Source organism: Microcaecilia unicolor, chromosome 4, assembly GCF_901765095.1.
Source record: "Microcaecilia unicolor chromosome 4, aMicUni1.1, whole genome shotgun sequence".
Classification (NCBI taxonomy): domain Eukaryota; kingdom Metazoa; phylum Chordata; class Amphibia; order Gymnophiona; family Siphonopidae; genus Microcaecilia; species Microcaecilia unicolor.
In genome coordinates, this window is record NC_044034.1 from 71,163,938 (window position 1) to 71,180,465 (window position 16,528).

Here is a 16,528-nt window from a genome sequence, read left to right on the forward strand (position 1 = left end):
CATCCTAGACCTGAGAGGCCTGAACAAATACCTGGTCAAAGAGAAGTTCAGGATGCTTTCCTTGGGCACCCTTCTACCAGTGATTCAGAAAGACGATTGGCTATGTTCCCTGGATTTAAAGGACGCTTACACTCACATCCCGATACTGCCAGCTCACAGACAGTATCTCCGATTCCGTCTGGGGACACGGCACTTTCAGTATTGTGTGCTGCCCTTTGGGCTCGCCTCTGCACCACGGGTGTTCACAAAGTGTCTCGTGGTGGTTGCGGCGTATCTACGCAAGCTGGAAGTGCAGGTGTTCCCGTATCTCGACGATTGGCTGGTCAATAGCACCTCAGAGGCAGGAGCTCTTTGGTCGATGCAGTGCACTATCCACCTTCTGGAGCTACTGGGGTTTGTGATAAATTACCCAAAGTCCCATCTCCAGCCAGTCCAATCTCTGGAATTCATAGGAGCTCTGCTGAATTCTCAGACGGCTCAGGCCTTTCTTCCAGAAGCAAGGGCGCAGAACCTTCTATCCCTTGCCTCTCAGACCAGAGCGTCTCAGCAGGTCACAGCTCGGCAGATGTTGAGACTCTTGGGTCATATGGCCTCCACGGTTCATGTGACTCCCATGGCTCGCCTTCACATGAGACCTGCTCAATGGACCCTAGCTCCCAGTGGTGTCAAGCTACCGGGAATCTAGAAGATGTCATCTGTCTGCCCATCAGTTGCCGCAATTCGCTGCACTGGTGGACCATTCGGACCAATTTGACCCTGGGATGTCCATTCCATATTCCGCAGCCCACGAAAGTGCTGATGACGGATGCATCTTGCCTAGGGTGGGGAGCTCATGTCGATGGACTCCACACCCAGGAGCTCCGAGCGATCTGGAACACGCTGAAGGCCTTCAGAGATCGGCTGTCCTACCAAATCATCCAAATTCGGACAGACAATCAGGTTGCCATGTATTACATCAAGAAGCAGGGGGGCACCGGATCTCACCCCCTGTGACAGGAAGCCGTCGGGGTGTGGCGTTGGGCTTGCCAGTTTGGCATGCTTCTCCAAGCCACATACCTGGCAGGCGTAAACAACAGTCTGGCCGACAGACTGAACAGAGTCATGCAACCGCACGAGTGGTCGCTCCATTCCAGAGTGGTACGCAAGATCTTCCAAGAGTGGGGCACTCCCTCGGTGGACCTTTTTGCCTCTCAGACCAACCACAAGCTGCCTCAGTTCTGTTCCAGACTACAGGCACACGGCAGACTGGCGTCAGATGCCTTTCTACTCCATTGGGGGACCGGCCTCCTGTATGCTTATCCTCCCATACCTTTGGTGGGGAAGACCTTACTGAAGCTCAAGCAAGACCACGGCACCATGATTCTGATAGCGCCTTTTTGGCCCCGTCAGATCTGGTTCCTTCTGCTTCTGGAGTTGTCCTCCGAAGAACCGTGGAGATTGGAGTGTTTTCCGACTCTCATTTCGCAGAACGACGGAGCGCTTCTGCACCCCAACCTTCAGTCTCTGGCTCTCACGGCCTGGATGTTGAGGGCGTAGACTTTGCTTCGTTGGGTCTGTCTGAGGGTGTCTCCCGCTTCTTGCTTGCATCTAGAAAGGATTCCACTAAAAAGAGTTACTTTTTTAAGTGGAGGAGGTTTGTCATTTGGTGTGAGAGCAAGGCCCTAGAACCTCGCTCTTGTCCTGCACAGAACCTGCTTGAATACCTTCTGCACTTATCAGAGTCTGGCCTCAAGACCAACTCAGTAAGGAATCACCTTAGTGCGATTAGTGCTTACCATCATCGTGTAGAGGGTAAAGCCATCTCTGGAGAGCCTTTAGTCGTTCGATTCATGAGAGGCTTGCTTTTGTCAAGGCCCCCTGTCAAGCCTCCTGCAGTGTCATGGGATCTCAACGTCGTCCTCACCTAGCTGATGAAACCTCCTTTTGAGCCACTGAATTCATGCCATCTGAAGTACTTGACCTGGAAGGTCATTTTCTTGGTGGCAGTCACTTTGGCTCGTAGAGTCAGTGAGCTTCAAGCCCTGGTAGCTCATGCTCCTTATGCCAAATTTCATCATAACAGGATAGTACTCCGCACTCACCCTAAGTTCCTGCCAAAGGTGGTGTCGGAGTTCCATCTTAACCAGTCAATTGTCTTGCCAACATTCTTTCCCAGACCTCATACCCGCCCTGCTGAACGTCAGTTGCACACATTGGACTGCAAGCGAACGTTGGCCTTCTATCTGGAGCGGACACAGCCCCACAGACAGTCCGCCCAATTGTTTATTTCTTTCGACCCCAATAGGAAAGTGGTCGCTGTCTGGAAACGCACCATCTCCAATTGGCTAGCAGATTGCATTTCCTTCACTTACGTCCAGGCTGGGCTGGCTCTTGAGGGTCATGTCACGGCTCATAGTGTTAGAGCCATGGCAGCGTCAGTGGCCTACTTGAAGTCAGCCACTATTGAAGAGATTTGCAAGGCTGCGACGTGGTCATCTGTCCACACATTCACATCACAATTCTGCCTCCAGCAGGATACCCGACGCGACAGTCGGTTCGGGCAGTCGGTGCTGCAGAATCTGTTAGGGGTTTGAATCCAACTCCACCCTCCAGGACCCGATTTGTTCTGTTCAGGCTGCACTCTCAGTTAGTTGTTCTTTGTAGGTCAATTTCTGTTATGCCCTCGCCGTTGCGAGGTTCAATTGACCTGGGTTCTTGTTTTGAGTGAGCCTGAGAGCTAGGGATACCCCAGTCGTGAGAACAAGCAGCCTGCTTGTCCTCGGAGAAAGCGAATGATACATACCTGTAGCAGGTGTTCTCCGAGGACAGCAGGCTGATTGTTCTCACCTACCCTCCCTCCTCCCCTTTGGAGTTGCGTTTTACTCATTCCTTTGCTTGTCATTCAACTGAGCGGGATCGGTCACGCACAGGCGGGAAGATGGCCGTGCATGCGCGGTGGACGTGCCCTGCTTGCGGACCGCCCACGAAGTTTTCTTCCGGTTGGTGGACGTCAACCCCAGTCGTGAGAACAATCAGCCTGCTGTCCTCAGAGAACACCTGCTACAGGTATGTATCGTTCGCTATACCAGATTTGGCTAACGCCATCACGGTACTATGTAAGCCACATTGAGCCTGCAAATAGGTGGGAAAATGTGGGATACAAATGCAACAAATTAAATAAGACAAAATTGCCAGGGATATAATTGCAGGGGTGTGGGAGCAAAGAATCAAGGAATGATTTCCTAAAATTCTGGATCTTGTCAGAAAAATGGGTGGCAAAGCAGTTTGCTGTACAGCAAGGAGATGGTTGAAATTGTTAGTGGGAAACATCTAGAGAATTTTTAAAAGCTTTTCTTTACTTTGTCAGAGAGAATTACCTTCATTTTCAAATGCTTAGATAGCTGCTTAGAGAGATGGTGGTTGAAGCTAAACAGTGCAACAATCGGAAGCCATTCAACTCTGTAATTGTATTCACCTGAATAATTTAACACCTAACAAGTCGCTTATTACCAAGTTAAAAAAAAAAACCCAACCAGAAGGTGTCCAAAATTTTGCACCTGCTCTATTCACTGTTTTTTTTTTAATCTGTGAAAAACTAACTATGCATTAATTTCCAGAAAGATGCCATAAATTTAAGTTTTCTACTTCTGTTTACTTAAATGCCCAGATGATTGAAAGCCCCGCGCTGTTCCAAAGAGCGCTCTAAAAAAAGCACTCGAACAGCGCTGGGCTTTACCTCCTCTGTGATCAGAGATAATATCATGCAGATTTATGCACGTTATTATCTCTGATCATAGGATGTGAAACCCCACCTAGCACAGCCCAGGATACACTGGGTAGGGTTGGGTGCCGCCATTTTCGAGGCGGCGCTGCCGGAAGAGGAAGGAGTCTACCTCCCTCCGCCAACAAAGGTACGGGGGCGGGAAAGAGGGCCGCAAGACCAGGTCGGGGGGCCTTGATTTGCAGCCCACTGGGCCACCAGGGCTTTTCTTGGTGGGGATGCTAGGGGGGGCTGGAGACCCACCGGATCTCCAGCCCACCCCCCTGAATTTGAGTTGGGGGGACAGCACTGTGTTGCTGGTTCGGGGTGGGGGGGTCTGGGTTCCTGTTTCTATGGGGGGGGGGGCTTCTTTGGGGGGAGTGTAGGGCGTGCTAGCATGCAAATACTTGCTGGACAGGACTCACCATTCCTCCCCAATGGTCTGCAAACCCTAACGCCAGCACTAAGCTGGCTTAGAGATTGCCACAGAGCTGCTCGCTGATCATTGGGGAGGAATATGTTTAGCATGCATTTGCATGTTACTTGCGCTAAGAGCACTGTTTTGCATTCATTTGCATGCTAGTTGTGTTCAGAGCCTGCAAGCACATTGTTTAATGTGCTCAGGGGCTGTGATCATGGGGCAGTTGCAAACGCAGGCGCTAGTGTGGCGCTAATAGCCTCTAGCGCCTGTGTTTGCTTCTGATCATCGGTCCATCAGGAATTAGGTAGAGCATACAGTTTGACAAGAAGTGCCTAAAATTTTACGTACAACTGTAGCAAATCTGTCTACTATATAAACACTAATTCCAGGACTCAAACAGTAACAAACTTTCCTATGGAAATGCAATGTTGCAAAATTACACCAGAGTTGATTAAGACATCACTTTCTTAGCATTGGCTTATACTGTTCTGAACCAGCAGTTGTTATACCTTACTATTAGCAGATGGAGTTAGATAAAGCTGAATTCTATCAGTGACATCACTGGTTGTAATCTGTGGTTCTCTCTGGAACAATCCGATATGTTTCTCTTCCAGCAGGCGGTAGGTTTTGTTGTGGCACTCTGTCCTTTGCCTAACTCCCCGTTAGCTGCTCCCAGTTCACAGGACCGTACCTGGTTGACTTCGGAGTTTGGCACCACAGCCATAAGTCCACTCCTTAGTGCTACTGGGTGAGGCTTTGGAGTTCTGCATGGATCTTTACTGGGACCAGTGCTATTTAACATATTTATAAATGATCTGGAAATCAGAACAGAGAGTGAGGTGATAAAATTTGCAGATGACATGAAACTATTCAAAACACATGCGTATTGTGAAAAATTGCAGGAAGACCTTAGGAAAGTGGAAGACAGGGCATCCAAATGGCAGATGAAATTTAATGTAGACAAATGCAAAGTGATGTACATTGGGAAGAATAATCTGAATCATAGTTATCTGATGCAAGGGGGTCCACTTCAGGAGTCAGCACTCAAGAAAAAGACCTAGGTGCCACTGTAGACAGTATGCTGTAATCTTTTGCCTGGTGTGCAGCGGCAGCCATAAAAGCAAACAGGATGCTAGGAATTATTAGGGGAGAGAGATGCAGAATAAGACCAAAAATATAATGCCTCTATGTCGGTCCATGGTGTGACCTCACCTTGAGTATTGTGTTCAATTCTGGTTGCCGTATCTCAAAAAAGATGTAGCAGAATTAAAAAAGCTTTAAAGAAGAGCGACCAAAATGATAGAGGGGATGGACCTGCTCCCATATGAGGAAAGGCTAAAGAGGTTAGGGCTCTTCAGCTTGGAAAAGAGACAGGGCACCTAGTCCACCTAGTAACACAGGGCACCTAGTCCAGCCAGGAAGCGTTCTGGTCCATCAACTGCCTAGAGACCCCGGTGGTCCAGTTAGCGCTACTCAGGGAGGTGGCTCGATTCTTGAAGGGAGTGGCACACTTGAACCCTCTGCTTTGTCCTTCCTTTCCTTCGTGGGTCATCAGTTTGGTTCTGTGGGTGTTGTCAGGGGCTGTGTTCAAGCCCTTGCTCTTGGCTTCCATCAAGGACCTCACATGACTCAAATTGACCTCACCAAATTCAGAATAAGTTACCAAAAATTTGAAACATTAGAAAGCAAACAAAAACTGAAATGGAAACTCCAGGAAGCCAGACTTTGCAAAGTTTCACTGGAGGAAAAAAATGTATTTCCTTGTGTATTGTGCAAAATGCAAAAATATAGTTTAGTTTGTTGACAATTTCATATTAAAGTGGTTTACAAGCAGTCTGCAATTTATCCTCAGTTTAATGGGAATGGAACCACTTCCCTATGAGGAAAGGCTGAGAAGGTTAGGGCTCTTCAGCTTGGAGAAAAGGCGGCTGAGGGATGATATGATAGAAGTCTACAAGATGGTGAGCGGAGTAGAGCGGACAGATGTGAAGCGTTTGTTTACACTTTCAAACAACAAAACCAGGGGACACAAGATGAAGCTAGAATATGGTAGATTTAAAACTAATAGGAGAAAGTTTTTCTTTACTCAGCGTGTAGTTGGACTCTAGAACTCGTTGCCGGAGAATGTAGTGACAGCAGCTGGCCTTACGGAATTTAAAGGGGGTTTGGACAGATTCCTGAGGGAAAAGTCCATTGAACATTATTAATTTTTTTTTTTTTTTTGGGAGAGGGGGGGGGGGGGGTTGCTGGGTTCTTGAAGCCTGGATTGGCCGCTGTCGGAGACAGGATGCTGGGCTAGATGGACCGTTGGTCTTTTCCCAGTATGGCGGTACTTATGTACTAGTGACAGAGAACCAAGCGACAGCCCCTATGATGTCAGCTGGGAGGCTTTCAGCAAAGAGAAGATTCCCAAACAAAATCATTGGGAGCAAGCTGCAGGAGGAAGGTGGAGCTAGCACCATAGCACTGCAGGGGAAGTGGGGGGGGGGGGGGGGGGGATGACAGTGGAGCCAGAAAGTACTGCAAGGGAAAGGAAAGAGTACATGTGCAGAACAGTGACACTTACAGAGAGACTGTTCTTGTGCATGTGCTAGCTACTTCCTTACCAAGCTGCTTTCAATTGTGTGCAGCTCATTTGCTTGTGATTTCCTTTGAGCATCGCTCACTATTTCCAGATTGGTACCGAAGATCTATAGCATGCGGTTTTGCATCGGGCCCTGAGTTGAGCATAGGGGGAGAAGAATAGGGGACTATAAGATTAGCTAGAAACACAGATCTACAACTGCAGGATGCATGATCAATAATCAGAATTTTACACCAAATCTGAAAAATGATGGGCAACCAATACTTTTCCTTTACTAAAGTTGTAACATGATTAAAACTCTTATGACCCCCATGATCAAAGTTAAATGCAGGTGCTAGAGGCCACTAGCACCCACATTTACCTCCCCCCCCCCCCCAGATCAATAGGCTGACAGCACAGGAATGAAGCAATAATGCAGAGCTGATTTAAATTAGTTCTGCTTGTATTTCGCCCCTATGATCAGAGAACAGTGCTCTGATCATAGGGGCGGAATAGGGCCTTAACCCTATGCCAGCTCAGAGTTGGCATTGGGGTTAAGGCTCTGTTTCACCTCCCACCCCCCCCACCCCACCCCCATCATTCAGGCTGCCACTGTGTCCTTGGGTGTTCATAGGTCCCCCAGATCTCTCCAAAATGAGGTTCTGGTGGCTTAGTGCCGCCCAAATCCCTACATTTCCCCCCCCCCCCTTAAATAGTGACACGGAGGGCTGGAGGTCCTGTGGATCTCAATTTTCTCTAACCCCTCCTCCCTCCAAATGCAAAACAAATCCCTGGTGGCTCAAGTAGGCTTCCGTCCCTATTCCCCTCCCACCCTCGTGATGTAGCTCCCCCCCATACCTCCTTGTTGGAGGAGGAAGTATCACACTCCCTCCTCCTCAGCACCACCTTCAAAATGGCAGTGCCCAGGTCTGCCCAGTACTTTCTGACCTTATAAATCTTAGTTTCTTATCTGTAATGGTAGTTTTCCGTGGACAAAGGATCTTGTAGCCACACCTCTGAATAAACGTCATGGTGACGTGACCGACCCAGCTATCCAATAGAAAATGCTCTAAAAGTTAAAGTGAGCAAGTTAGAGGATTCCCGCCCATACCCTTAGTATATATAGAAAGTGACATTACACAGAGCTCAGTTTAATAAAAATAGCTTCGACAACTTAGGGAGGGATTATGTGCCTAGAAGATCCTTTGTCCACGGAAAACTACCATTACAGGTAAGAATCTAAGATTTTTCCATGGACAGGATCTTCTAGCCACACCTCTGAAGACTCCCAAGCATACACAGGTAGCATACACTGAGTGATAAAATTCACAATCAATCAACTGAACTCAATATGAAATTGTTACCTGTGATAGGAGGAGGAGGATAGTTGTTGTTTAAATTGCCTCCTGAAGAATTGTCAGTCCAAAGTTGGAATCTCCACGTGATGCCACATGGAGACAGTAGTGTCTTGAAAACGTATGCAGTGATGACCATGTTGCTGCTCTGCAAATATCTAGAAGAGGTGCTCTATGTAAATATGCAGTTGAGACGGCCATAGAACGTAGTCTATGGGCTGTGACATGAGACATCGATGGCTGATGTTGAAGAGATGATGTTGAATAGCAATAGTTAATACAATTTGTAATATATGACGATAATGTACGTTTAGAGACTGGTTGTTGATGCTTCAAATTATAGGAAAGAAATAATTGAGAAGGTCTGTGATCCCGTGATGTACATTGATAATGCTCTGGTACAGTCTAGAATGTGAAGTCGACTTTGATTGCTATCCTGATGTGGCGGTGGATAGAAGACTGGTAATATAATCGATTGATTAATATGAAAAAAAAGGAGACTATCTTAGGCAAAAATTTTGGATGAGGACATAGTATTGCTTTATCATGCAGAATTTGAGTATATGGAGCATAACACACTAACGCTTGAATTTCTCCAATTCTTCGAGCTGAAGTAATGGAAATTAGGAATAATGTCTTCCAGATAAGAAATTGGATGGTGGCAGACTGCAAAGGTTCAAATGGAGGGCCCATTAATGCCTCCAGTACTAAAGTCAAGTCCCACACTATTGGAGGTGTTTGAATAGGAGGTTTGAGATTAAGTAATCCCTCAGGAAACGTTTGGTGATAGGATGTCTTATTACTGTTGTGTCATCAATAGGATCATGAAAAACCGATATATCTGTAAAACACACTTTAACTGACGAACAAGCTAATCCAGAATTAGAAAGGTATAGAAAATAATCTAATAATGGAGAAATTGAACAAGAGATTGGATTCATGCTACGTGGTCTACACCATAACAGAAATCTGTTCCACTTGGAAGAATAAGAACATCTAGTTGACTGTTTTCTAGAAGCTAACAATACATTAATGACTGGTTGTGAAAAAACTGAAGTATCTAATGTATTGCTTGAAGATACCAAGCTGTGAGACGAAGCGTCCTTAGATTTGGATGCAGAGGTAGACCTTTGTTTTGAGATATAAGGTCTGGAATAAAAGGAAGAGTGCGTGGTGAAATGAGAGCTAATGTTTTGAGTATTGGAAACCAAGTTTTCCTTGGCCAATATGGTGCTATAAGAATTTGAGATGATCTGTCCTGAATAACCTTTTGTAATATCCTTGGAATTAGAGGAATTGGAAGAAATGCGTAAAAGAGGGCATTTGTCCAAGGAATAGCAAAGGCATCTGTGGCTATTCTGTTCTGAGTGGGCCACCTGGAACAATATCTGCGACACTTGCTGCTCTGTGGGGATGCGAAGAGATCTACGTGCGGTATGCCCCAAAGACGAAATAGGTTTTGAATAACTGTGGACTTGATGGACCACTCGTGTGGTTGTAATCTCCTACTTAATGAATCTGCTATTTTATTGTCAAATCCTGCTAGGTAAATCGCTTGAATTGTGGAACCCAGAGACAGAACTAGAGTCCATAACTTTACAGCTTTGCAACAAAGGTGATGTGAACCCATGCCATCCTGCTTGCTTATATAGAACATTGCTACTTGATTGTCCGTTCGAACTTGTATAATATCAGAGTGAATGAGATGTTGAAAAGTTTGAACAGCTAATCTGATTGCTCTTAATTCTAGGAGATTGATGGAATAAGCTCTCACCTGAACTGTCCAATGCCCTTGTGTTGAGTAATTGTCCAGATATGCCCCCCAACCCTATTTTGGAGGCATCTGTTGTTATATTCTTGGTAGGATGAGGTGACTGAAATGGAGCTCTCACCAAAAGATTCTCCTGTTGTGTCTACCATAAAGTCTGTTTTATATGGTTGGAAATAAAAATCTTTGCAGAAAGAGGATGTAGATATTGAATCCATCTCTTCTTTAAATACCATTGTAGTTGGTGCATCTTTAGACATGCTAGTGGAAGTGGAGGCCATGTGTCCTAAAAGAGTTACAATAGTGTAAGCAGTTGTTGTTTGCACTGATTGCAGATGGTGTACTAAATATATCAACAGTTGGGCTCGAGATAAAGGTAGTTTTGCCAGAGATTCCTGAGAAATAAGGTCTGCTCCTATGAATGTTAATCTTTGCATTGGGATCATATTTGATTTTTTGTAATTTATTAGAAAACCTAACCTTTTGAGAAGATGAATGGTAAGCTGTAAAGCCTGAAGATTTTGCTGTGGAGAAGGAACTACTATTAGCCAATCGTCGAGATATGGGAATAGCATGATCCCTTGCTGATGTAAATGAGCTACTGGTGCTATAACATACTTTATGAATACTCTGGGGGCTGATGTTAACCCGAATGGCAGAACCTTGAACTTGTAATGGTGGCTTTGGAGGACGGATGGGTAGGAATATGGAGATAAGCATCTTGAAGTTCTAGAGCTATGAACCATACATTTTCTGTAATAGTGGAAGTATTGCAGGCAATGAAGTGATTCGAAATTTTTATTTTGGAATAAATTTGTTGAGTCTTCTTAGATCTAGTATTGCTCACAAGCCCCCATCTTTTTGGGGGGGATGAGGAAGTACCTGGATTAAAAACCCTTGTTTCTCTCCTGAACAGGAACAAATTCTATAGCCTGCTGCTGAAGTAATCTGTGAACTTCCTGTTGTAATTGTGGAATTTGGGACCTTGGGATATGAAGTTGTGTAGGTGATCGTAATGGAGGGGGATGTGTAAAGGGAAGGGAACAACCTTTTTTGAATTATCCCTAAAATCCAGTTGTCTGATATTGAACTCCAAGCATCTAAAAACATCTGAATTCGGCCCCCACTGGATCGTGAATTTGAGATGTAATGTCAGAAACTAGAGTTTACTTTTTGTTGTTGTTGAGTAGTAACTGGTTTCTGAGCACGTCTCTCCCTTCCTCCTCTGCTATGGAAATTGTAATGGTTATTATGAGATTTGAAATTATAAGATGTACGCTGATCAGAAAATGATTTATGATGTTGAAATCTATTTTTAGAGGAGTAGTAAGGTAACCTTTTATAATTTGATTTGGATGGCTGATGTTTATCCTGTTCTAAGGTATCAAGAGTTGTACAATCTTCTTTGAGACCTTCAATTAACTCCTTAACTCTGTCCCGAAATAATGAATCACCTGAACAAGGAGCATCAGCTACTTTTTCATGAATGTCTTCTCCTAAAGCTGAAGCGCTCAACCAGGATAAACATCTTGCGGCTATTGCAGTTGCTGCATCTCTTATAGAGGTATCAAAATTATCTTGAGTCGTTTGGATCATTTGTTTAGAACATTCTTCTAAATTTGCCATAATAGATACAAATAGAGGAATGTTTTCTTGAGGCATGAGGGACTGCAACTTTGATAAATCATCCATAATTGTATATAAATATTCTACATAGTGAAAAGTATGAACTGAAATACGAGCTGAAAGCATAGCAGATTGAAAACTCGTTCTTGCCATTGTATCTATAAATTTTAAGTCTTTTGGAGGAGGATGATTAGTTATATCCTTTTGAATCTTATTTCAATGCATTGCTGTTTTAACTACTAGTGATGCGTAAGGAAGGCTGCTGATTTTGTAGAACCTATGTGAGTAAATTAACTGTAACTGTGCATTAGAGGAAGATGATTATGATCTACTTCCCCTGCTCTTAAGAGATTTAGAAGAGGCACAAGATAATGAATGCCTGGAGTGTCGACGTTGTGCAGACTTATGGTGTCGATGCCGAGAGTGAGCTCAACTCCGTTTAGTTTGGGGGAGTGTCAGATGATGAGGAAGAGGTCGAGGAAGCTCAATGTCAGCCTGAAGTGAGAATATTTGATGATGATATCGAGAAGCTGATTTGTGAGAAAAAACAAGCCTCGTTGAAACAGCTGATTTCAAAGAGTGTAAAGCCGAGGTGGAAGCATCGGCGTTAGCCAGAGAATCAGCAAAAATTACCTCAGGCAATTGAGCTGACACTGACAAGCTTTGCAGATTCCGTGAAGAGAAGTTCTGATCCCCGGGCATTAAAGCAAGGGGAAGAGCAAGAAATGAAGGCACCTGATCCCTGGGCACTGAGACAAGGGGGAGAGCAGGGATTGAAGTGTCATTTTGCAGAGCTGAATCAGCTGATAAAAGTAAACATTGAGCAGTAGACTTTTTCTTTGACTAACTTGCTGATGAAGTTCCTGAATGTGAAGTAGCTATAAATATTCCTTCAGCTTTAGAGCTCTAATTTCAAGTGACTTTTGTGTCATGCTCCTACAAGAAAAACAATTAAGTGTATCATGGTGTTCCCCTAAGCAACGGAGACATCGTATGTGATGGTCAGTAATAGGTAATTTACGTGTGCAAGTAGCACAATGCTTAAATCTCGTCTTTTGGTTAGACATCCAATATAATAATTTGCACCTCCAACGTTCTACGTCTGGGTGCCTGGGTTCGTAACACAATTCCCATTGGTCCGCCCTCGCATCTAAACGTGATAACGGCAGAGGGCGGATCAGTGAGAGGGAAGGGGAAGCCAGCACCAGCCAGCCACAGAACGTTGGAGGTGAGGATAGAATCACGGGAGAATCGCCCCCCTCCCTCCCCATCTGTCCGAGTTCCAGGCCCCTCTCCCTCCCTCTCCTCCGAGTGCAAGCCCGACCTGCGTTGCTGCCCTCTTCTCCCAGTCCTCCGCCTGCCCCTCGTCTTCCTGTGTGCCGCCCAGAATTTAAAAGTTCTTCCCTCGGGGTCCAGCGGCAGCAATGAAAGGCGAGCAGGCACTGCGCTTCAGCCTGCCTTCCCTTCTTTCTCAGCTATGCCTCTGGTCCCTCCCTTCCGGAAACAGGAAATGAGGGCGGGACCAGAGGCGGAGCTGAGACAGAAGGGAAGGCAGGCTGAAGCGCCATGCCTGCTCGCCTTTCACCCTACCTCCCTCCTTCCACTCGCGTCCGAGTTCCACGGCCCCCCTCTCCTTCAAGTTCCACCTCCCCGAGTTCCATGCCCCTCCCTCCCTCCTTCCACTCTCGTCCGAGTTCCACACCCCCCCTCTCCTCCAAGTTTCACCGGCCTGAGCCTCCCTCCCTCTCTCTCTCTGTGGCCTCCAAGTGCAAGCAGGACGTGTGCGGCTGCCCCTCCGCTTCGTAAGTACTGGCTGTTCTTTAAAACTTTTTACCTCCTGGTCCGCCGGCAACAGAAGTCCAGCAGGCACGGCGTGGTGCTTCACACTGCCTTCGCTTTCGTTTCAGCTGTGCCTCTGGTCCTGGCCTCATTTCCTGTTTGCGGAAGGGCGGGACCAGAGGCACAGGTGAAACAAAAGCGAAGGCAGTCTGATGCTCCGTTCTGTGCCTGCTCCACTTCACTGTTGCCGGCGGACCACGAGGTAAAAAGTTTTAAATAACAGCCGACACTTTCGAATGGAAGGGGCAGCCGCACATGTCCTGTTTGCACTCGGAGGCCACAGAGAGAGGGAGGGAGGGAGGCGCGGGGTTGTGCAACTCGGACGACAGTGGGTGCGTGGAACTCAGAGGGCACAGGAGGGGGGAGGGGGACAAGTGACGAGGGGGGAGGGGGCTAGGGAGGGGGAGGGGGTCCTGGAACTCCACCGGAAGGGGAGGGCCGGCCCTGGAACTGGAAGGGGAGGGGGCAGGTCCTGGAACTCGAAGGGGAGGGGTCCCTGGAACTCGGAGGAGAGGGAGGGAGGCAGGTTGGGGGAGCATGGAACTCTCAGGGAGGGAGGGAGGCAGGTAGGGGGGCATGGAACTCGGATGGGAGGGGGACTGGAACTTGGAGGAGGAGGGAGGGGGCCCTGGAACCTTGCTAGTGCCCGTTTCCTTTCTGTTGGAAACGGGCCTCTTTTACTATTAAATAAATATTCTATAAAGAAAAGTAGGCACCTACATTCCTTTATAGAATATGATCCTACTAGATGCTCTCTGGGCACCGATTTATATGCACACAGTTATAAAAGTACCTCCAAGATATTTGGTTTAATGTTAGATTTACCAATAAATAAATAATGTAACTGTTCACCCTTTTGGTTAGGAGGGTGCTTTAAAGTATTACAGAGAAAATAAAAAGAAGGTGGTTTGTGGGGGAGGCAACTTAAAAAGTTTGAAGAACACTGCCCTAGAATATAATAGCAAGGTTCTTATCGAATACACTGAGTGCTGAAATGTGGAAAGCTTGAACAGTTCTAATTAGCATGTATATGGTTCTGAGCTTATGAATTTTGTTCCATCATTTGTGGAGCGAATGTGATTATTTGAGGCTTTAGAAATGGGTGAAGGCTTGATTTTAGGAGTGGCCTAGTGGTTAGGGTGGTGGACTTTGGTCCTGGGGAACTGAGGAACTGAGTTCGATTCCCACTTCAGGCATAGGCAGCTCCTTGTGACTCTGGGCAAGTCACTTAACCCTCCATTGCCCCAGGTTCAAATAAGTACCTGTATATGTAAGCCGCATTGAGCCTGCTATGAGTGGGAAAGCGTGAAGTACAAATGTAACAAAAACAATTTTTTAAGGGAAACCTAATTGTGATATGTGTGGGAATTGCATTTTCCTTGAATGTATCTGCCTTTGTCTTAATTTTTTGTGTATCATGAGTGTTTATGTACCATTGGGAAAAGGGTTTCTTGGATGAGTGGGCTATTAAATTTATTATAAATGGGCATGTAGTTTAAATATCTCCCATTCAATATTGAGAATAAAGTGAAAATATGTACTTTTGTGCTTGTTTGGATATGCTGTATCAGTAACAAATATGCATATATTATCTTAAAAGAAAACAAATTTTGATACATATAATGTGTTTTTGTGTTTTATAGCTGATATGGGCTTTGCCCGGTTATTTAATTCACCTTTAAAGCCTTTAGCGGATTTGGATCCAGTAGTTGTAACATTCTGGTATCGGGCTCCAGAATTACTTTTAGGGGCAAGACATTATACCAAAGCTATTGGTAAGTAATGAATGATGGAACAAAAGCTGCACACATGTTTTCAAAATTGTTTTCTCTCTCATACCTTGAGTCATACAGTACTTCTTGCAGATAATTTAATGTATTAATACAATAGACCTAGGAAACAATGTAACTATGATCTGTCTATACTTTGAAAAACTGCTTATTTGGCATGATATGTAATTATAAACAAAAGGTATAATGTTTCTATGCTTATTAGAAGAAAATGAAGGTTTATGTTGAGATAACAGTAGGACATTCCATAAAATGAAAACAAAATGTAGTTGGATTCAATTAGTCTCTAAATCATATAAAGCGTGTGAACAAAGAAAAATTCTGAACTGATGTATTTTAAGTGTGCTTAGTTAAAAATATGCACTTGTGCAGCACTATAAGGTAGCTGAGATATTTTCTTTGCGTGAGCTTGAAGGATTTGATGTTGTTGCATGCAGTAGTGATGTCATATACAGTCAGAAAGTCATTGTTATACAATGTTATGCTTATCAGAATGCAGATTTTACGCTCAGAAGTACCTGGCTCAAAGTTCCTGATCAGTGAGCAAAACAGATGAGCATATCATCTACCCAGAAAATTGGTATACAAAGAGACCTGTCTTTTATTGTTTTATCTGTGAAACAATAACAAAGAAAACAACAAAAATGCAAGCTTAGCAGTAGTGATGTTATTCTTGGAATCAGGCATTCCTACTGTTAACATAGGATGAAGTAGATAAATAGATCTTGAATATTTTTGACCCCTTCTAACCCTTCCTTCACTTAGCCTAAGAGGTGTATTTTCAAAGCACTTAACCTATGGAACTTTGTAAGTCTATTATGTAACTTTGTAAGACTGTGCTTTGACAATGAGCCCCTAAATCTCATTATTTTATAAGTGATATATCTAATTTATTTAAAAACAGTATTGGTATTAAATTTTGAGGCAGTGGCATCCACTTTTTAATTTTCACTGCTTTATCTGCTGATTAAGCCTCTGAACCTGATTTCTACAGCAAAGTACTTAACACTATATTAACAATGAACATTAAACAGTTTTGAAAATGATCTACAGGAAAAGACATGTCCTCAAAATTAATGCCTTACTTAGGAGTAAAGACATCTAAACAATAGGCAGTGCCTAACCATTAGTCATTATTACTGAAGATATCATAATTCTGATTTTAAAACTTTCGTGTTTAGTTTGTTGTCAGACTTTACAGTTGTAGTGGTTTCTCATATTTGATAGTTTCCTATCCATTTTTAATAATGTGCATGGTGTCTGGAAAAAGTGAGACCCTGACATTTTAGCAAATAACCCAAAAATAAATGAACTATTATTTAAAAAAATTATTAGTAATATTGACAGGTGTTAGTTCAAGATGCTGTAAGAATTTGATGATCCCTGTTTTCAAAATGGCCTCATTCAGGAAAGGACCATTAAGATCT

At 44.6% G+C, this 16,528-nt stretch overlaps 1 protein-coding gene across 2 annotated transcripts in view; it reads left to right on the forward strand.

Moving 5' to 3' along the window:
* Positions 1 to 16,528, forward strand: part of CDK8 (cyclin dependent kinase 8) — a 422,329-nt gene that overhangs the window by 288,110 nt on the left and 117,691 nt on the right. For both annotated transcript variants that reach the window (XM_030200323.1, XM_030200322.1), the window contains exon 6: positions 14,955 to 15,086. In XM_030200323.1, the coding sequence (XP_030056183.1) occupies positions 14,955 to 15,086 (132 nt within the window). The remainder of the gene's footprint in view (positions 1 to 14,954; positions 15,087 to 16,528) is intronic.